Source organism: Prionailurus bengalensis, chromosome F2 (assembly GCF_016509475.1).
Source record: "Prionailurus bengalensis isolate Pbe53 chromosome F2, Fcat_Pben_1.1_paternal_pri, whole genome shotgun sequence".
NCBI classification, from domain to species: Eukaryota; Metazoa; Chordata; class Mammalia; order Carnivora; family Felidae; genus Prionailurus; species Prionailurus bengalensis.
In genome coordinates, this window is record NC_057353.1 from 44434764 (window position 1) to 44457571 (window position 22808).

Genomic DNA, 22808 nt, shown 5'->3' on the forward strand with positions numbered 1-22808 from the left:
TTACATAGGCTTTGTATTACGCAAAGTGCATGTGAAACCACAATTCTGTTCTTTCCCGTGTTTAAATGTTTCCCTTTTGCCTAAGACTGGTAGACAGCACAGCCAAGTGCTCTCTGCTTCTAAGTGCTCAGACTCTGAGAGATTATTAATTTTGCCCCAGATTCAAAATGCACAAGTTGGACAAAAGGCTTGAACTATTCATGATGAATTAATAAACTACCTTTGGGGCTAGATTCTCTCATCCTGGGGGGCTGTCTGGCCCCAGGATTGTAGCCCCGTTTGTGTTCTACTAAGATAATCTCAGTATTTTCTATACCTAACTGGGAAGGAAATGGTGAACAAATGATTTGTCTGCTGGCATTCCCAATAGGGATTGAACGTTTGCATTTACCAACAGAGGGTGCCAGTAGCAAAGCTAGGAAGTTCCCGGTCTGACTCAGGAACACTGGGCCAGAAGTGCTCTGTACCCAAAGTCTCCCGGGGAACCACAAGATAGGAGTGTGTGGTCAACCTGTGACTTTATTGCCTTTTCCATTTCGACTTTGGAGTAAGAGCTCCTAGCATAGCCTTGCGCAGTCAGAACACCCACATCCCTCCTAACAAATGCTTTGTCCCACACTTGGCCTTGAATTAAGAATGGCTTTAAAAGGAAAATGTTTTTTCCCACACTTAACTAATCCGATAGTGTTGGGGAGTCATCACCAAATAACCTTGATAGGGTTTACATCTGTGCTCTCTTGGAAAATACAAAAGCTTGTTAGAGCACCTAATATCACAAACATCTCATTTTTTTTTTTTAACATTTATTTATTTTTGAGGGAGAGAAACAGAGCACAAGTGGGGGAGGAGCAGAGAGAGAAGGAGACACAAAATCTGAAGCAGGCTCCAGGCTCTGAGCTGTCAGCACAGAGCCCGACACGGGGCTCGAACCTACAAACCGTGAGATCATGACCTGGGCCGGAGCCGGATGCTCAACCGACTGAGCCACCCAGGTGCCCCACAAACATCTCATTTTTATAAAGATAATTTGGCGACCTACCTGTGAATTGTTTCACAAATGTCAGCAGTGCGAACATCATAAAGCCACCCACATTTGGAAGGGAGGAGAGAATGACCCTCTTCTTTTTCTCTCCCCACACTGCACCAAATAGCAGGGCAGAGGTGTGTCTGAGAAGTTGAAAGTATTTGTTTACAAGATATCCTTTAACCTGAAACTTTGTCAGCTCTCCTCTTCCTCAGAGTTTATAAAGTTAACGAACATTTGGTTATAATACAAGGTTTTAATTGCAGGAACAGAATCCCAGAGAGCAGATGGCAGGTATGGAATTTCTGTGTTCAGTTCTTGTTACGGTCAACAAAAGCTAGGGGACTCCCCAGCATTACTAACCCATGTAGAATCAAATCGGAGGCCATTATTAGCTTTATTCAGTAATGCCACTCAGCGCATTTATTGGGCAATATTTGAGATACTGCAAGCTCACAACTGTATTGTTATTTTTGTGCCTAATGAAAGAAGTCTCCAGACATCAAAGCCAGCCTTTTACCCCTTTGGTTTCATAATGTGCTCTTATTGACATGAATAAACATGTTACTCCTACCCATTACTGGGGACGGAGATCAGTAAGCCTTACCAGTTTCTGGAAAGAGTTCTGAGAAACCAGTTAGGGATACTAATTTTTTTTTGACACTGAAGTATACTTGACAAACATTGGTTTGAAATCTGCCTCAGTTTTTTTCCTTGTAGAACATAAATGGCTTTCAAATTTTTCTTAATAAAAGTAACGGTAGCAAAATATCATTCGTCTGATTATATAAATTGATGAAAAAAGTAATGCATATTATATTGAGTTGATTTATATAACCGTTATTCCAAATACCTTTACAAAAATTTTTTTTAACGTTTATTTTTGAGAGAGAGAGAGACAGAGCGTGAGCGGGGGAGGGGCAGAGAGAGAGGGAGACACAGAATCCGAAGCAGGTTCCAGGCTCTCAGCTGTCAGCACAGAGCCTGGCACAGGGCTCCAACTCACAAACCGGGAGATCATGACCTGAGCGGAAGTCAGAGGTTCAACCGACTGAGCCACCCAGGCGCCCCCAAATACTTTAAAAAAAATTACTTGGGGCACCTGGGTGGCTCAGTCAGGTGAGTGTCTGACTTTCGCTCAGGTCATGATCTCGTGGTTCATGAGTTCAAGCCCCACATGGGACTCACTCCTGTGAGTGCAGAGCCCGCTTCAGATCCTCTGTCCCACTTCCTCTCTGCCCCTCCCCCGCTTGTGCTCTCTCAAAAATAAATAAACCATCTAAAAAATTACTCAATGACAAGAGCAGAGGCTTTCTATGGCAGCTGTACTGTGGTAGGGTGACTTCGGGTTGGCAAGAGTTCAGCCCCAGCACCAACTAGGAAGTCACAAGGTCCACAGGTGACTTTCTAACCATCACCACACTCATAGCAGTTCTGTGAGGGGACAGACAAGTAGTTTATTTCAATTACAGATATTTCTTCTTTAGTGGGTCAGTACGGATTTATTTCATGTTTTCCGGGTATCAGAGTTTTGTTTAAAAAGTGTTTTTGGCAAAAGTAACACTGGTATTGCCTAAGTATTTGAATGTGACACAATGATTATTTAGGTAATAATTGCAAGGAAAGATTTACTATGAAATAATCACTTTTTTCTTAGTATGAAATGAGTACATGTTCACAGTAGAAACTTCAGAGAATATAAACCTTAAAAGATGAAATCTAAATATTACACATAATTGGTCAAAAATCATGTTGATGTATATGAGGGGTTCTTCTTTTTCTTCAGTATTGGAATACAAAGTTAGCTAAGCTCAGCTATGGATAGAACTTTAAGTCTATTGAAGGGTTGAGTGCAGCATTTCCAGATTTTCCTCATTGGAATCTACTGGGGATAATAGGTTTTAGAGAATGTTCCAATAATAAATATGTGCTATGTTAGTAAATACTAATTAGTACTATATAGAGAGAAGCTATGCCCCTGTATGTTAGCACTTAGCTGGCCACAATTTATGATAAATACTTTTTTTGATATCTTAGGGAAAAACACTGAAACTTAATATTTTATTTAGAATTATTTTTAATACTAACTGCTAACCAAATGTTAAAGACTGTAAGCTCTTCAGAGGGCAGGGATGGTGCCCTACTGAGCCTAGTATAAATTTGGCACTCAAATATTTCTTGATGATCAATGCTCTTTAATTTTATATAATCTTGATGGTTTCCTCAGAACTGAATATAACTGGCTGTAGGGGAAAATGTGGCCAATTTTTTTAATAATTATTTTGTACTGCTGGTTCAATATTTACAATTTTGATTGAATATGTTATTAGAACTAATAAAGTGTTTGAAAATGTTTTGTGGTGTATTTTTTATCTGAAACAATTTTTTATTACAGAAACATACAAAATTACTTTTGGCTCTTTGTGTCCTTCAGAAAGAAAAGTATTCTTTAAATTACACCCTCTGTGAAAGGTAAGGAATTTGACAATAGCAGGGAAATATCTTTTTAGACATCTCATGATCATTTAGTGGTTGCACATTTCAAAAAGATTGCTATTTCTGTATGTTTGAAAGATGAACTTGAAATAAATTGTTCCTTTTCACCTTTAACAAAATCTAGTGATTCTCTTTAAGTATGAAAAGAAGACTCAAAATTCCAACCCAGCCACTAACAAGTTAATTAACTTGGGTAGCAGCATTTTATTTCCAGCTTTTTAATTCTAGGGTTTGAATTGAAGCCATGACCTATTTATAATTATGCCCCTTAGACCCAGTCTGGCTTGTGTCTCTAATTTCCTGGCTACAGTGATTGGTTTAAGAATGGGCCCCTAAGCTGAGCTGGACCAATCAGAGGCTTCTCTGGAACACTTGCCAGAGATACCAGGAAATGATGCCTTAATGATGGAGTTAGGACCTTGGTGGTCTGTGTGTCTGGGCCTGCAGCTACTTCCTCTAAGAGACAGGGGAGCCAGGAAGTTTTTGGTGTGTAGATGGGTAAATAAAGCCAGCTGTACTCTGGACTTCTCTGCTACACAAGTCTAAGAATTTCTTTTTTTCCACTTATACTAGTTTGAGTTGCATTTCTGTCATTTACTAAGAAGAGTCTTGACATTAAAAGTAGAAAGATGTTTTATAAAAGAGGTGGAGAAAATATTAAATATAAGAGCAGAAATTAATTATAATAAAAAGATACAATAGAAAGGATCAAGAAAGCCCCCAAAATGATTCTGTAAAAAGGTTAGGAAAGTTGATAAACTCCTGGGCAAGACTGATCTAAAAAAAAAAAAAAAGGGGGTGCCTTTTCTAGAATGTCCTATAATTGGGATCGTGCTACGTACAGCCTCTTCAGATGGACTTCTTTCACTTAGCAACATGCATTTAAGTAAATGCTTATGCCTTTTAATGGCTTGACAGCTCATTTCTTTTTATTGCCAAATAATGGGAAGGCTTCTAGGATTATCATCATCATCATAGCTATGTGCCAGGCATTATTCTAAATGCTTTATACATATTAATTTATTTAATCCTTATAACTTTATAAGGTAGGTCCTACTAATATCCCCATTTTATAGATGAATCAGCGCCATTTTACAGAATAGACCAGAGATCTTAAATGACTTGCCCAAAGTTACAAAGCTTATAAATGGTGGACCAGGATTTGAACTCAGGTAGTTTGGCTCTAAAGTACATGTCTTTAACCACTAAACTATACTGCTTCATGTAAAAGTGTCTAAAATAATTTTCAGTGCCCAATCTTATCAATTTACTCTGCCATACTCCCAAACTTGCCTACTTGAAGAGTTGTCATACTTTTGTTAATAAATTTAGTCATTTAAATTGCAGAAACTTTTGCATCTAGCATGTTATTCCATACGATTAATAATTGTTAAATACTGGTAAATAGAGGTGGCCTTTTTGAGCCTTTGTTGTGTGTTAAACTCTGCAAAGTAATTTTTCATATTCATTATTTTATTTCATCCTAATGACATCCCTTTGAGAGGTGCAATTATGTCTCAGGAGACTGAGGCTCTAAGAGGTTAAATAACTAGCTGAAGGTCGTGTGACTAAGTGGTAGATGTGGGCCTAGAACCCCAATGGAATTACTCCAAAGTCTGTATAGATGCTCTAACAAGATTTTGTATACTTAAGAATGGTATGTGTACGTTTAAGAATGTTATGGCAGCCTTGCTGTAATATGATCATCTGGAAAACACAGAACTGTTTGGAGGAGGGGTTAAATCGCCTAAGGCATGTTCTCACAAAAGAACACTCTCTGACAGTTTAAAAAATGAGGTAGACATATACCTATGTATACGGAAGATCTTCAAGACAGAAGACAGCAATCTGAGAATAACACATAAAGTGCCACTTATGTAAACAAGTGGAAACCAAACTGGATGATCAAGTATGTAAAGAAAATGGTCTGCTGGTTATAGTGAAAACTCTTAGCAGTGGTTCTCTTTGGGGAGGTTAAGTGGGATAGACAGTGAGTGAAGGGTACTTTTACTTTTTTAAAAAGTTTATTTATTTATTTTGAGAGAGAGAGAGCGCATGCATGTTCGTGAGCAGGGGTGGGGCAGAGAGAGAGGGAAAGAGAGAATCTCAAGCAGGCTCTGTGCTGGTGGCTCAATCCCACCAACTGTGGGATCACGACCTGAGCCAAAATCCAGAGTCAGACACTCAACTGAGCCACCCAGGTGCCCCTGGGTACTGCTTTTTAATCTATACACTTCTGTGTTGGAATTTATTCTACAGCAAGGAAGTATTCATGTAGTACTCGTCTAAATTAAAAGACTTTAATGAATCAAACACAAAATAGTTATACACAGCCTGGTTACAACAGTGTAAACGTGCAGAAAGTCAGAAATAAATTTTGAGAAAAAAATAGTTGGAGTTTTAACTTCATGGTTCCCCCCACCTTTAGGTAAGTGCTTTAATGTATAAACTGTTAAAAAATAAGTGAACAGATCACACCAAGGAAAATCTGCATGTCTGTTTATTTCCATTAGAAAAATATTATCTATGAAAATTGTGGTCCACTCTCTTCCCCTTCACCTCTATCATTCAAACTTCAGTACTTTAATTTTACTCAAGTGAAAGCAGAGTTATACAGCTGACGTGAGAATTCAATATTTCACATCATTAAATTAATAGGCTTTAATTGAATTAGGTGTGCTTTTATTATTTATCAGGAATAGCAACCTCTCTCTCCTACATGTTATTTCCCTTTACTTTCATTTATTTGAGGAAGTATGGAATGCATGTTTTTTTCCCCACATCCAGTCACGAGTATGCATGTGATTTATAACACCAGTAACGGGAGTTGTCATCCAAACTTCAGTTCACACTCAATTCCCCTTATTATATGGTATTTCCATAGTGACTTCCAATGTTTTAGTCAATCATACACTTTCCAACGTCAACTGTAAAAATTAAGATGTTAATTTAAAAACATTATTGAGATTCCAGACTGAATAATGCCGGCCCTGCTTATAGCGACGCCGTTGTGAGAGGTCCTTGGACAGCCACTGCTTCAATCTCCACACGGCTTCCCTGCAGGGAAAATAAGGAAACAACGTTTAGGTAATTTTTTTACAAATTAAGAGAGCTGTGCAATACCTACTAAAAACATATGCAACTAACAGCAATAGGGCGTTTTTAACATTAAGTTTCTCAAAGAAAGAAAGGATGAGGAGGCGTTCCCTGGGAACCTACCACAGGCCAGGCTCCCGAGCCGAACATGTCCATACGCATTAGCACATTGGATTCTCACTGCAGCTATATCAGACAGTGTTCTCTCCTCAGTCCAGAGAATGATATGCTGAAGCCTGGAGAGGTTATTCAACCTGTCCCAGGACACAGAGCTAAGTGGCAGAGGTTCAAACCCATGTCTTCTGATTCCAAGTTCAGAGCTCATTCTACTATACCCAATACCTTAATTAAGTTTGATGATACTGAGCATTCCGGTAACAGCCGATTAAAACAATAAAAAATACCACTCACAATTACAAGTGGAAGCCAGTAGGGGCTGCTTCTTTGTAGGCAGGAATACCGTGCTACTAAGAGCTTCTGATTAGGCTCGAATACCAAATTAGGAATGGTGAGAAAATATGTGAGCCACTGGTTTTGAGATTCTTTTTCTAATAGAAGGTCTATGTGTGGCCTTAATTTTTAATTTTCTTAATTTTTAAGACAACTTTTAAAAAGTTCTTAAGTTTCTTGGGGCATCTAGGTGGCTCAGTCTGTTAAGTGTCAGACTCTTGATTTCAGCTCAGCTCATGATCTCGAAGTTTGTGAGTCTAAGCCCTGCCTCAGGCTCTGTGCTGACAGCCCAGAGCCTGCTTGGGATTCTCTGTCTCCTCTCTCTCTCTCTGCCCCTCCCCAGCTTGTGCTCCCTCTCTCTCTCTCTCAAAAATTAATAAATTAAAAAAAATTCTTAAGTTTCTTAATTTTTTTTCCTTGTACATATAATATTGGGTATTTCCTTTTAGTCTTTAAGATCCTGGAAACCAGAGGGGTGCCTGAATGGCTCAGTTGGTGGGGGATCTGACTTTGGCTCAAGTCATGATGTCACTACTCGTGAGTTTAAGCCCTGCGTTGGGCTCTATGCTGACAGCTCAGAGCCTGGAGCCTGCTTCGGATTCTGGGTCTCCCTCTCTCTCTACCCCTCCCCGGCTTGTGCTCTCTCTCTCTCTCTCTAAGGTAAATAAATAAAAAAAAAAGATCCTGGAAAACAGATTATTTCTTTTTTTTCTTTTAAAAATTTCCTGCAAAAGTGCTTAGTTTGTTATATTCAGAAAACAATGTAGGCATTTAAAATTGTGTACATTAGCCATTTTAAAGTGTACTTACTTTGGGTAAAGCAGCAACCTGGTAAGCAGCTCTTGCAGGAAAACTGCTCTTAAAATCTAAATTTAAAAGAATTTCATTTTAGTTTTCGGACACTGTATTGTGACGGCACAATCAAGAATCTGGTAAGTGCTTCATAGATCTATTAGTGCTTAGATACAAGCAACACTGAAAAAAAAGAAGCTAACATTCATATTAGTTTGATAAAATATTTTGCCATAGGATTCCTATGACAGTGAATACTTTTAAAGATGTCTTCGCTTTCTGGGAAAAAGGAAAATATTCACATGCTTTGAGACTTTGATCTTGTTTGATATGAATAGGGTTTTATTTTTAAAGTGATACTTATGTGATATGAACTCATTTAAACATTCAAACAACCCTATAAAGTTTTATCCCCATTTTCCATATGAAGAAACCAAGGCATAAAACCATTAACTAATTAACCAGCTAAGGATTCTGAGAGCCAGAACAGAGATGGTGGCGAGGTCATATCACAGCACTAAAAAATACAATCTATGTGTTATTATTAGGAGGGCTTAAAAGCCTGAGAAGAGTGTATCAATATTAAGCTTTAGGAAAATGAATTTGTAAGACTGTAGTTATATTATTCTAGGGAATCCCATAGAAGTATCTTGGATCTTTTTCATGGGGGCACACTGTATGTTTCCAATCGGACAATTCTTTTAGGACAGGATCTATGGCCATTTCTTTAGCATCTCCTATCACTCTTAATTCATAATGGACAATCATTAAGGTTAATACACTCATTTCTCTTAAAATGGAATACAGTAATGAAGCCAAATTACTTACACTGTTTGTAGACTTCATTGACGGTGTTGAAGTCATTTATGTCAGCCAGCAAAACAGTTGTTTTTACCACTAAAAGATACATACATCGTTATTAGGTTTAGCTATTTGGTCTCACTCAAAATATTACTTAGAAAAACATATGGTTCTGGGGCGCCTGGGTGGCGCAGTCGGTTAAGCGTCCGACTTCAGCCAGGTCACGATCTCGCAGCCCGTGAGTTCGAGCCCCGCGTCGGGCTCTGGGCTGATGGCTCAGAGCCTGGAGCCTGTTTCCGATTCTGTGTCTCCTTCTCTCTCTGCCCCTCCCCCGTTCATGCTCTGTCTCTCTCTGTCCCAAAAATAAATAAACGTTGAAAAAAAATTAAAAAAACAAAAAAAAAACAAAAAAAAAAAACCAAAAAAAACAAAAACATATGGTTCTGCGACTGAATTGATTAAAATGGGCCTGAAATTAAAACAACTTTCAAAAGCAACCAAGATATGGCATGGCATATTACTGGATGCTCCATATTCTTCAAAAAGAGTTATCAAACAGAAATGTGAAGGAATCAAACAGGTATCAAACAAATGTGAAGGAATATCAAGTTGCTCACCGTTAGTGAAGTCACAGCCTGCAGCTTTCAGAATTTCACCCATGTTTGTAAGAGCCTATGAAGCAAGGCAAGAAAGACCTAAGGCACTGGATGGATGTTACATTAAAGCTTTATTTCAATTCAATTAATCAACTTTTACTAATATCTCCTTAAATAGCTTATGTTGCAGAAAAATCCTCCCGTTCTAGGAAATTCTACTCCTCCTAGCCCACCTCTATACAAGGGAATTGCTTCTTGGCTTTCCTGTAATGGAATGAACCTTTCTGAAATATAGTGAGACCTTGTCTCCTTTTGTGAGTAGAAAGACTGGACTGAAGTCTCTTCTTCAGTGCTAGAGGGTGCAAAGTTCTCAGCCAGTGTCCACTAAGCTCAAAGAGATAGCTTCTGGAGTTCTGAACTCTGTATTGCTTTGAGGGTAAATAAAAGCTAGTGAGCATTAAAACATGTTTCCTTTTAAAGCAATAATTGATTTTAAAGAGTTCTATCTTTTTCTCAAAAAACAGTATCAGTAAATTATGCATATGCTTGACACTCTGGCCTTTGGAAAAACATCAGTTTTTCACTCATTCCTTAATGTACAATTTTTTCAATTCATTATTCCTCTTTATTTTACTGGGCACATTATAATATTTGATATTTTTATTTATTTTCTTCTGTTTTTTTTTTTTAATTTTTTTTTCAATGTTTATTTATTTTTGGGACAGAGAGAGACAGAGCATGAATGGGCGAGGGGCAGAGAGAGAGGGAGACACAGAATCAGAAACAGGCTCCAGGCTCTGAGCCATCAGCCCAGAGCCCGACGCGGGGCTCGAACTCACAGACCGCAAGATCGTGACCTGGCTGAAGTCGGACGCTTAAACCGACTGCGCCACCCAGGTGCCCCTCTTTCTTTTGAATTGAGAGAGAGTATACACATGCATGTGGGGGAGGGGCAGAGGGAGGAGGAAGAGAGAGAGAGAGATAGAAAGAGAATTTTAACCAGGCTCCACGCTCAGTGTGGAGTCTGACGCAGGGCTCAATCTCACGATTGTAAGATCACGACCTGAGCTGAAACCAAGAGACGGGTGCTTAACCGACTGAGACACCCGGGCACCCTGATATTTTTATTTAAAAAAAAAAAAGTCTTCTAAATAGGTAATACATAGATATGGCAAAAAAATTCAACAGCTATAAAAAAGCCATATACAGTGAAAAGATGTCTCCTACCCTTACTTCCTTCTTCCCCAGCTTCTTGTATATCCTTGAAGAGACAGTCAATGCTTACACCAGCATAAATGCACACCACTCGCACCCCCACGCACCTTCACACACACACACACACACAGATGGTAGCATATTGTGCAAAGCTGTTTTGCATCTCTGTTTTATTCTATCACCTAACAATTTATGTTGGGAGATTTTTCCACATTAATTTAGTTGTATGGAACTAGCATGATTTATTTCATTAGTTCCTTACGGATGGACATTTAGATTGTTTTCTATCTTTGGATATTATAAATGACTCAGTGAATGATTAAATTATAATTTAATTCTATTTATTGGATCAGAATTATACTCCTCATTCTTATTTAAAAAATAACGTTTATTTATTTTTGAGACAGAGAGAGACAGAGCATGAACAGGGGAGGGGCAGAGAGAGAGGGAGACACAGAATCTGAAACAGGCTCCAGGTTCTGAGCTGTCAGCACAGAGCCCGACACGGGGCTTGAACTCACTCACGGGGTCAGTGAGATCATGACCTGAGCCGAAGTCAGACGCTTAACCGACCAAGCCACCCAGGCGCCCCTCCTCATTCTTATTTTAAAAGACACATATTGCACCTAATCTTTTTTTTTAATTTATTTTTTTTAACGTTTATTTATTTTTGAGACAGAGAGAGACAGAGCATGAACGGGGGCGGGTCAGAGAGAGGGAGACACCGAATCTGAAACAGGCTCCAGGCTCTGAGCTGTCAGCACAGAGCCCGACGTGGGGCTCGAACTCACGGACCGCGAGATCATGATCTGAGCTGAAGTCGGCCGCTTAACTGACTGAGCCACCCAGGCACCCCTGCACATAATCTTTGATAGTTCTCTCTTACTAACAAATGTTGACTGTTACTTCTGTGGGTTTTTTTTTTTTTTTTTTTTTTTTTTTTTTTTGCAGCTAAGTGGCCCTGATAAGAAATTTCCCAATCCGTGTGGAAGTGGCAAGATGCTATCTGATTTCAATAATTTAATTGAGATTGAAGTAATTTTATTGAGAGAGCTGACATATAATATTGCATCAGTTTTGGGTATGTAATATGATGATTTGATATATGTATATACTATAAAATAATTACTGCAGTTTAGTGACTATCCAAACATTCAGGTTTGAAGTCACCCTTGGAAGGTAGACTTTTTTGTTGTTGTTAAATGATTCCTCAAAGTTTGGACTTTCTGCTGATATAAAACTGTCTTAAATCAATCAGTAAGTAACTTTAAAAGCATTTATCTGATAACCTCTATAAAAAATCAGCCAAATGGATTCTTAATACTTTCAGTATTAAAAAGCAATAAAGAAGGGAACTTCAAGTGTGAAAAATGACTTACTTGTTTGGCTTCCTCTGCCACCCCTCCTGGCACGAGCTGTCCACTTGCAGGGTCCATGCCTATCTGTCCTGAAATGTAAATGGTCCTGTCGACTAACACAGCCTGACTGCAATAAACGGAAATACAGTATGTATATAAAATATAAAACACAAAATTCAATGCTAAAAGATTTCTTTGCTAGGACACAAAAAGCACAAAATGTAAAATAAAAGAATAATAGGACTTCATTAAAATAAACACCTTTTGCTTTTTGAAAGAGATCTTTAAGAAAATGGAAACACAAGTCATAGATTGGGAGAAACTATTTGCAAAACATATATCTAACAAAGAACTTGTCCCCAGAATATATAAAGAACTCGTATAGCTCAGTAATATAAACAACCCAATAAAATATGGGCAAGTGATTTGAGCAGATATTTCATAAAAGAAGACATATGAAGAGCTAGGAAGTACATTAAAGATGCTCAACATTATTACTGATTAGAAAAATGTAAAGCAAAACCTCACTAGATACCATTACGCCCAATAAGATGTCACTGATAACAGTAAGGATTGGTGAGGATGTGAAGTGACCAGAATCCTGTAATATGTACCCCATTGGCGGGACTGCAAAAATAGTCCAGATGCTTTGGAAAATAGTTTGGCAAGTTTCTTAAAAACTTAAACATATACTTAATATACAACCCCAGCGATTTCTTTCTTAGGCAGCTACCGAAAAGAAAGGAAAATATATGTCCAAAGATTTCACATGACTGTTCAGAACAGCATTATTTATGATAGCAAAAAAGAAAAACAAAAAATAAACATCCACTGATAGATCCAACTAAAGACTACATATTATTTGATTCCACTTATATGAAATTCTAGAAGAGAAAGTATAACAGCAGAAAGTAGATTAGTGACTTCCTGGGGACAGTGGGGACTGACCACAAATGGGTATGAGGGAATTTTTGGGGGGTGATGGAAATGTGCTAAAACTTGACTGTGGTAGCAAATGCATGGCTCTAAGAATTTACCAAAACTCATGGAACTCTAAACTTAAAATGGGTGAACTTTAATGTAACTTACACCTCAACAGAACTGCAAGACAGTAACAACAAAAATGCAATGCCAAGAGCACTGCTAGAAAAGAAGTAGTTATTTTCGGACAAGACTCATTACTGCTTCTTGAAGTGTCAATTAAGGATCCACCTATGATGGGAACACTTTATTTCTGTAAAGTGCTTGTTTTTGGAAAAGGTTTGTTTTGTAATGAGGGTACTAAATTTCAGAATTAGGGTACGATCACAAGAAACAGAATAAGCCATGCTGAGACCTGAAAAAGAGTCAAACAAATCAACTTAAAAAAATGTGTTAGTTTTTGGATAAAGAAAACACCTCTGTTGTTTCTCTTTTTAATTGTGGTAAAAAAAATACATATACATATATAAGATAAAATTTATCATTTTAACCATTTTTAGGTACACAATTCAGTGGCATTAAGTACCACCATTTTTAAAATCCTGATAAAGAAAACTTAGTATCAATTTAAATTTAGAAGTAAAATTTGTTTTATCATTTCCATGTTTATTTAGAAAGAGCATCTTCTCATTTCCAATGTTACATTTCTAATATTACATTCTCATTTCTAATCTTCGTTTCCCCTGATTTTCCCTGACCATAACTTTTCTCTTTATGATTTAAAATATAGTATGTATGTATATACTTATCTATCTATCTATCTATCTATCTATCTATCTATCTATCTATTTATGTAAGCTCTACACCAAATGTGGTATTGAATTCATAATGCTGAGATCAAGAGTCGCATGCTCTACTGACTGAGCCAGCCAGGCACCCCTATAATTCTTTTCTTAATAATTTTTTGAATAAGAGAACATTCACATGGATCAAAAATCTAGAAATACAAAGAATCTCAGTGAAAAATCTCCTCCTTTCTCTCCTTATCCTCCTCCTGCCCAGTTTCCAGCCCCTACAGATAACGAATGCTCTCCTTTACATATTTTTCCAAAGTTTCTTCACGCATATATGAGTAAAAATGAAATATATCTTCTCCCTGTTTATATAACATATGGTATACTAAATGCTCTTCTACATTTTGCTTTTTTCACTCAATGGTATATTGCAATCTTTCTATAACTATATGCAGAATGCATCCTTATTCTTTTAACAGCTGCATAGTATTTTATTGTTTGGACATACTTTACTAGTTACCATCAATTCCAATATATTTTAAAAATGTATTTATTGGGGCGCCTGGGTGGCGCAGTCGGTTAAGCGTCCGACTTCAGCCAGGTCACGATCTCGCGGTCCGGGAGTTCGAGCCCCGCGTCAGGCTCTGGGCTGATGGCTCAGAGCCTGGAGCCTGTTTCAGATTCTGTGTCTCCCTCTCTCTCTGCTCCTCCCCCGTTCATGCTCTGTCTCTCTCTGTCCCAAAAATAAATAAACGTTGAAAAAAAAAATTAAAAAAAAATGTATTTATTTACTTATTTAGAGACACAGAGAAAGATCGCAAGCATGGATGGGACAGAGAGAGAGAAGGAGAGAGAGAATCCCAAGCGGGTTCCGCACTGGTAGTATGGAGCATGATGAGGGGCTCGATCTAACGAACGGTGACATCATGAATTGAGCTGAAATCAAGAGTCCAACACTCAATCGACTGAACCACCTGGGCACCCCTTGATTCCAATATTTTGCTACTGTAAACAAAACTACACTGAAAACCGTATCTCACACACACACACACACACACACACTTTCCCTGGGGTAAGTACTAAGCCTTTCTTTCATCTGAACCTCAGAGGAGCCATTCTTATACCATGAGCAGGATCTTGTCTTATAGTATAACTAGTTCTGTTCTTATCCTATTTCTGGGGTATGCCAGACTGACTGTAAACCCCTTGAAGGCAGGAGCTGTGTCTTACTGTCTCCAGCTGTGCAGGGCCTAGGTGATTCCTTGCACTAGTGGGCACACAATAACTTCTTGTTCATGTTTTGCTCTCTAACCACTTACTAGCTTAAATGACTTTGGCTGTCAGTAAAGTATCTTTTTAGCAGGACCCACTGGCTTATTGTGTGGGCTTGGAGAGCGAAAGAGGGTAGATTTAAACTTGGTTAATAGGATTTAGAAAGTCTAGAAATTCTTCTCAACTATCTGGGCCATAATAGATAGCTATTCACCCTGGCCCAGAAACAGGTAACTATGGTGTTTGTTAATGTGTAAGCTTTCTTCAGGTTGAAAAGTATCATCAACTAACAAGGTTTTTATTAACTGCCCTGTGTAGAATTAGGCTACCTTAGGCCCTTTGCAAAGTAATTTTAACTTTCCCTATATTTGAAATATAGTTTAAGCCCATTTGCATTACCATTGGTCAAAAAATTTATTGGGGCGCCTGGGTGGCTCAGTCAGTTGGGCGTCTGACTTGGGCTCATGTCATGATCTCACAGTTTGTGAGTTCGAGCCCTGCGTCGAGCTCTGTATGGTAAGAGCTCAGAGCCTGGAGCCTGCTTCAGATTCTGTATTTCCCTCTCTCTCTGTCCCTCCCCACCACTTGTGCCTTGTGTGTGTCTCTCTCAAAAATAAACATAAAGCAAACAAAAAAAGTAAAAAATTTATGATAGTAAAAAGGAATTCATTTATTCTCAGAAAACTAACAGACCTCTAAGACTATTTGAGCTATGTGAATTATCGCTTATAGATCAGTGAAGAGATGTTCACAAAGATAATTAGCTAGTTAGCTCTTCCTGAGAATAAGAAACCTACTATCCACAGACAAGTCATTAGGTTTCCAGAACATTTAAGTGTATTGTTCTACTGCCAACTCAAAGGATAATAACACTTTCAAAAGAATCTTAGTAAGAATTCTCATTGTAATTGTAATGTATTGTAATCTATGCCACATGGACTATCGCTTCCAAATGTCATGACTATTTGGATAGTGCGCTAACAAAATGGAAAGCAATGCAATGTGATGTTGAAATCTCTCAAGGTTCTGTCCTGGGGTACTCCTGAAATGTGCTCAGCTGATTAGTGAATTGGTGACAACACCCCATCCATCACAATGCCAAGGATTGAAAGTTCAACACATTTGAATTCTTCCTAGAGAAGACCTGGAATTTTTAACAACTGTGCTCATAAAAACTCTATGCACAAAAATTTGTTTTCAAATGGTTCTTAAAACATGTCTAATTAACTTTATCAGGATATAACTAGTTACTTGGGAGTGTGGTTTTCTTCAAGATAAAATATTGAAAATTAGCACCATTTTTAGTGGCCTTGTATGATCTCTAGATACAAAAGAGCATTAAGGGCACTATGTCCTGGGAAGTCTCCACACAGTGAGCTGGTTGATGTTTTTTCTCTCATCATACTGTATATTAAATTTCCCTTCTTTTTTCTTGCAGCTCTATAAAGTCAACAAGCATATTACTGCCCTGCTTGTAACGTACACACTTGAGGAAGGTGTATGCTCCAGGCTCTATAATCACTTTGTCTGGTTAAGTGTTGATTTTGTTCTGAAGTAAAACCACCGGGTGATTGAGGAAGAACGATCCAGAGCAGAGGAGGAAAAAGATTGCTGATTTTTACTTTTATTGTAATACCCCCATAACTATCTTTAATGTCTTCTCCAAATAATTTTTCCTCTTAAAAGATCTCTGACCGGGGGCGCCTGGGTGGCTCAGTCAGTTAAGCGTCTGACTCTTGATTTTAGCTCAGGTCATGATCTCATGGTTTGTATGTTCAAGCCCCACGTTGAGCTCTGCGCTGACAATCTGGAGCCTGCTTGGGACTCTCTCTACCCCCCTACTCTCTGCCCCTCCCCCACTAGCGTGTGCTCTCTTTCTCTCAAAATACATAGAAACGTTAAAAAAAAAAAAGAAATCTGATCATGTCATTTCCTCTACAAAAACATTTGAATGCTCCTCAATGCATACAAAATAAAGTTTATACTCTTCAGTTGAGCACTGAAAATGATCATAGTCCAGACCTTGCTAAAAGCTAATTTTTAGCAAGAAGCAAAACAAAAATTTAGATTCAAAGTCCAACTCTGAACCTGTGTTTCCCAAAGTGTAGGTCATATACAAACACTGAATCACAGTAAGGAAATGATTCCCTTTTCAATTTTCTTTCAGTAATTCCATAGCAGGAGATAGCAAACTAAATGATGAAGATTGAGCTCTAGAACTTGACTAAGTTCAAATTCTGTCATATCCCATCCTAGTGGGCATATTATTTAACCACAAGTAGATCAATTTCTTCACCCCAAAAACGAGTACTGTAATAATAACTGTGCACCTAAAGCACCTATAAGAGTGCTTTGTGCTGAGTGAACATCATTAAATGTTAGCGATTATGACATCAATCCTCTAATTATATGAAAGAAAAAATACCATTTTTAGGGGGAAAAAATCTTATCACTTTTTTTTCTCTTTTTTTAAAGTAGGCTTCATGCCCAGTGTAGAGCCCAATGTGGGGCTTGATCTCTGATCCTGAGATCAAGACCTGAGCTAAGACCAAGACTCAGATGCTTGGGGCACCTGGGTGACTCAGCTGATTGAGCACTGGATGCTTGTTTTTGGCTCAGGTCATGATCTCAAGATCAAAGGATCAAGCCCTGCGTCAGGCTGAGTGTGGAGCCTGCTTAAAGATTCTCTCCCCCTCTGCCCTCTCTGCATTGCCCTCATCCAGCTTGAGCTCTCCCTCTCTAAAAAAAAAAAAAAAAAAAAAAAAAAAGCCCAACACTTAATCTACTGAGCTACCCAGGTGCCCTGAAATTTATCACTTTTTTTTTTAAGTTTATTTATTTTTGAGAGAGAGAAAGAGAGAGAGAGCATGAGCAAGGGAAGGGCAGATAGAGAAGGAGACAGAGAACCAAAGCGGGCTCTGAGCTGTCAGCCCAGAGCCCAACACGGTGCTTGAACCCACAGACCGCGAGATCATGACCTGACCTGAAGTCTGCCACTTAACCAACTGAGCCACCCAGGCGCCCCTGAAATTTATCACTTTTAACAGTGAGAGCAGTCTTAGGTTCTGAGCCAACTGTGGCAGCTTCCCAGAATTATGCTTTTTACTTATTTGAGCTTATTTTTTTTTTACTGTTACCTTCCTCAGGTTGTTTTCTATTTAGAGTACTGTTGTAAAGTTTCCTTTTTAAAGGTGTTAAAGTGCGCCCTCTTAAGTAAAAGTGTTAAGTAAATTATGATATAGGTGGTACACAGATTTGGCAAATGGAAAAGAAAAAGAGTAAAAGTCGTAGTTGGATTACTAAAACTTCCTCCAAAAAATATGCCATGTATTCTTCCACCACTATGCCTCAAGTCATTCCCTCTATCTGGAATGAACTTCGCCCAATGACTTTCTGCTGAAGTTCTTAATAAAGTAATTTAAAAATCACTTTACAACAGTACTATATAAATGGCAAACCTAACCTTCAAAACCCAGCTCAAGGACCACCTGTCGCAGGAGTCCTCTTAAATCTTTCTCTTCCTCTGTCCCCAGTTACCAGCAATTTCTTTCTTCTCCTTTTTTTTTTTTGCCATCCCTGCCCCCATGACTCCTTATTCCCACTGCACTTATTTCTAACCCTGCTATCGTAATTATTGTTCTGCCACCTAGGAGTGCTATTTCTCATGGCAGTGTGGTTTAGAGGACGGAGCTAGGGCTTGTTCAAATCCAGTTCTGCCACTTACGGACTGTCTGACCTCGGACACAGGTTTTTTTTTTTTTTTATAAAATGAGGATGGGACTCAGAGAAGAAGGTGGTTGTCACAGTGGCCGCCATGCAGCATGCACTAAATGAAAATGTTTCCTTTTCTCTCCCCTACGTGTGTGAATGTCTTTCGCGCTGGATTGATTCTTACACATTTTTTGCATCCTCTGCTGTGCTTGACATAGGGTAGGTACTCAATACATGTATTATATCATAGTCCAAGTGGTTCAGTTGTAGAAGTTTTCCATCTGTGATTCTTTTAACCGTGATCAGATACTACATTTTTTTTTAAAATTTTTTTTAACGTTTATTTATTTTTGGGACAGAGAGAGACAGAGCATGAATGGGGGAGGGGCAGAGAGAGAGGGAGACACAGAATCGGAAACAGGCTCCAGGCTCTGAGCCATCAGCCCAGAGCCTGACGCGGGGCTCGAACTCCCGGACCGCGAGATCGTGACCTGGCTGAAGTCGGACGCTTAACCGACTGCGCCACCCAGGCGCCCCCAGATACTACATTTTTAAAAGGAAAAATGGGGAAAGGGTTACATGGTATACTTTATGAAGTATTTAAAGTAACAAAAATTATATTAGAGACAAAAAGTCTCCAAGAATGCATAGGATGAGATTTAATAGTTTTAAAGCTGAGACATTTTAAGAAAATACAGTTTTTTTTAAAAAGTAATTTAGAAACTTCTGGGTGGCTCAGTTGATTAAGCATCAGACTCTTGATTTCGGCTCAGGTCATAACCTTGAGGTTTGTGGGAATGAGCCCCACGCCGGGCTCTGCGCTATCAGCCTGGGATTCTCTCTTCTCTCTCTTTCTCTCAAAATAAATAAATAAACTTAAAAAAAAAGCAATTAAATTTTTTATATTAACAGCACTTCTGACAAGTGGGAGTACATGTACACAGTGTAGACTTTCTGGCCAGTATATACACATTTAGCTAGAGCATGTCAGGGCAATCTTAGCAAATGATTTTCGTTGTGCTGTTTTTATTAGTGGGAAATAAGCATGGGCAACTAATTTATACACATCCCACTGCATTTCTCTTTGGGTTGTAAATATCAGTGTCTTAGGTAGATGAGCAGCGATTTTCTAAGCGTCTCTGTCAAAAAAATTCAGCTCTCCAGCGAGACACTCACATCTGTTCATGGGATTTATTCCTTTGAATTGAGAGGGTTAGACCAAACATTATACGAAGTGAAAGAAGTCAGTCACAAAGGACCACATATCGTAGGATTCCATTTACAGAAGTCCAGAACAGGCAAATCCACAGAAACTGAAAGTAAATTAGTGGTTGCCAGGGGTTAGCAGGAAAGAATGGGGAGTCACTGCTAATGGGTATGCGTTTTCTTTTGGAGGTGATTAACATATTCTGAAATTATGTAGTAGTGAGTATTTTGTGAGTATAATAAAAACAATAATGACAACAACAACACTGACTTGTACACTTTAAGGGGGTGAATTTTATGGGCATGTGAAGTATATCTGGATAAAATGGTTACAAACAAAAAAAAGTCCAAAAATAAAAAAAACTGACTACTTGGCAGGCAGAACTCTGTGGCCTCCAGGTCCGGGCAGAGTCCCAGGGAACACAAGCTCCTGTTGCCAGTGGGGCTCCCACTGGAAAGGGTATGTTAACCCCTTTCCCGGGTTCAGTTTCCCGGGTTCAGCGTGTTCGAGGAGGCTGGACCCGATGAAGGTCGAAGCCCGCTCCAGGTCTGACCCAGAGTTATTCCAACCTCGGATCCCCGACCCCACAAGCCCAGAGTCCATCCGCGCACCCGCCCGCGTGGTTACCTGTACGGACCGATGGCCCCTGGAGCTTTCGCAGTGCTGATCACCTTTCTGATTAAAGATGCCATAGCTAACCCTTTTACTTACTGCCCCTCCAAGAGAGAAATGCCGCACACCGCCCCGGCTTGCGTCTCACGGGACTGACCAACCCAGGGCAGAATCCCCGAGGTAACTTGTTTCCCGAGCGGGGGGAGGGGGTTCGCTCCGCATTCTGGGAGTTGTAGTCTGTGCGAGGCTCCCGGCCACGTGGAGGCCACGGCCGCGCTGGCGCATGCGCCCTGCAGATCGCTTGCCGCACACGTCTCCACCGAGGGGAGTGTTGCAGAGCCTTGTCGTTCTGACCCGAGGAGCCCTGCCTGAAAGCCTTTGGCAGGTAGGTCGTGACGGGCTGGTGTCCCCCAGGGTCCGCGAGTTTGGGGGGAGTGTGCGTGGCGGTCCTCCGCCCGGCGCCCGGGCACCGTGCCGGCTTTCCTCCCGGTTTTCTTCCGCTCAGACCCCGCTGACCTCCTCTTCGTCCCTTGCAGCCTGCGCCTGGGCCCCGCTTTGGGGCCCCGCGCCTCCTACGGCCCCTGTGCTCGAGCCCCCTGCGTCGGTCATTTCCTCGCATTGTCCCACCCGACGGACGCCGTTCTGGGAATGGGCTTGCACCCCTATCCTGCTGACCACTCTAAGGAATGAGTTGGGTCGTTCAGGGGACCACGCTGAGATCTGGGCGTCGTCGTCCACCTAACGCCCCTCCCATGTTCCCATTCACGGGTGCCTTTTCTAGCTTTACAGGTCTCCACGCATCCCCCTCACATCTGAAGTGAGAGCCCTGGTGACTGGGATCTGCTTTCAAAAAGGAAGATAGGCTGGTCTCTTGGCAGATAGTCATGCTGTGTCAGAAGGCGTGGTACTTGGCCAAATATTTCTTATTCTGTTCATAAATGTATTATAGGCACACTTCACTCCATTTATGCATGCACGTGTACACTGAGCAAATTTATGTTGAGCCCCACTTTGTGCAAGGCACTCTGCTAGGTGTGATCTGGAATATACTAATAATGGTCTCTTCCATCAATAGACTTTTTTTTTTTTTCTTTTAAATTGGGTTTGTGGTGTTAATACCATTCATGGCTCCCCTAGAGATGCCCTGGTGATGAATCTCTGCTGTAGGTCAGGATCGCGATAGCATTTTGATATCATCAATCCACCTATAATAAATGAAGATTTATTTTACCGAAGAATCAAATTTTGAGTTACATGAATATTTATTTACTAAATGTTTTTTTTTTATTTTTGCATGGAAGTTCCCTTTCCCTATACCAAATTTATTATTTTCTTTCCAGAAATGTCTAATGCAAAAGAAAGAAAACATGCTAAGAAAATGAGAAATCAGCCCACCAACGTGACTTTATCCTCTGGCTTCATGGCGGATAGAGGCATAAAGCACTATAATGGAGGTGGGAAATCTTTCCAAGCTCAAAAACAAGGTAAGATACACACGGTACTCCCTCCACTCTGTTTGGATCAAAATGCTTATGTTAGCTCTTTTTGATAGTTATTATTTTAATGGTTAAATGACCTGCACTTTTTAAAAACAGATCAGTTGACCTTCATTATTCGCACATTTTGTTTTGCCCAGTCACCTAGTTGTTAAGTTTATTTGTAACCCCCAAATTAATACTCGTGGTACTTTGGTGGTTATTCGTGGATTTGCGAGGAGAGGGAAAAAATTTGAGTCACCCCATGTGGGCATTCTCAGCTGAGGTTCCCAGCTACCTTGGTTCAGCTTTCTTACAGAGATGGCTAGAGGGTGGAGACTCTGATGGGCCAGTGCGGCATAATTCGGAAAGCCCCTGCTCTAGCTGGGGATTGAGTTCTAGTTGTGGGTGGCCTCAGACAGATCACTTAACACTTCTGAGCCTCTTTTTTCTAGTTGTAAAATAAGGGAAACAGAATCTACTAGGATGAGTTGTTTTTATGATTTGAGATCGCAATCCATGTGATGTGTATGTATGTATATATATGTATGTATATGTGTATATACGTGTATATATGTACGTATATGTGTATGTATACTTGTGTACGTATATACATATATATATTTCTTGGAACAGTGGTTCAGTATTTGCTAATTCAGCGTTCATTGTGACTTTATAGAGCATAACTATTGGGAATGACAAGAATTGGGTGTATGTATCTTAGAACAGATATATTTCTACTTTAACAGTTATTATTAAATCACACTTCTTTATTTCCTAAAAGAAATAGTGTGTTTTATATACATTTAGCTTGTGTGCTGATTTTAGAACCTTATAAAGTGATATCAAGGTGTTAGTTGTTCATTGGGTAGCAATAGAAAATGCCAGTTTGGGAAGATAGCAAGCAGGTGAGTAAGAACTTTTGGGGGACACTTTAAAGAATAGTGTGCATTGGGTCTGGTGAAGTAAGTTTTAGACTCTTCTATTT

General features: G+C 39.5%; 2 protein-coding genes across 2 annotated transcripts in view; one reads left to right on the top strand and one right to left on the bottom strand.

Annotated features, from left to right (window-relative positions):
- Positions 1 to 6002: 6002 nt before the first annotated feature.
- Positions 6003 to 21159, bottom strand: RIDA (reactive intermediate imine deaminase A homolog). Its single transcript, XM_043601456.1, has 6 exons — positions 20361 to 21159; positions 11850 to 11955; positions 9277 to 9331; positions 8687 to 8755; positions 7877 to 7932; positions 6003 to 6577 (listed from the first exon to the last, which is right to left on the bottom strand). The coding sequence occupies exons 1-6, from the start codon at positions 20423 to 20425 to the stop codon at positions 6515 to 6517; spliced, it is 414 nt and encodes a 137-aa protein (XP_043457391.1). The 5' UTR covers positions 20426 to 21159; the 3' UTR covers positions 6003 to 6514.
- The window catches only part of POP1 (POP1 homolog, ribonuclease P/MRP subunit), a 32324-nt gene continuing 30143 nt past the window's right edge, over positions 20628 to 22808 (top strand). Inside the window, exons 1-2 of the mRNA XM_043601455.1 lie at positions 20628 to 20730; positions 21686 to 21829. Coding sequence (XP_043457390.1) covers positions 21688 to 21829 — 142 coding nt within the window. The 5' untranslated portion in view covers positions 20628 to 20730; positions 21686 to 21687. The remainder of the gene's footprint in view (positions 20731 to 21685; positions 21830 to 22808) is intronic.

What these genes read in the sequence shown, in the direction of transcription:
- RIDA (XM_043601456.1), bottom strand. Translation starts at nt 20,425, where the DNA reads ATGGCATCTTTAATCAGAAAGGTGATCAGCACTGCGAAAGCTCCAGGG. An exon ending in CAATGAAGTCTACAAACAGT is followed by an intron (nt 7,933 to 8,686) that starts GTAAGTAATTTG and finishes TTTTAAATTTAG; the next exon opens with ATTTTAAGAGCAGTTTTCCT. An exon ending in AGGTTGCTGCTTTACCCAAA is followed by an intron (nt 6,578 to 7,876) that starts GTAAGTACACTT and finishes TTTTCCCTGCAG; the next exon opens with GGAAGCCGTGTGGAGATTGA.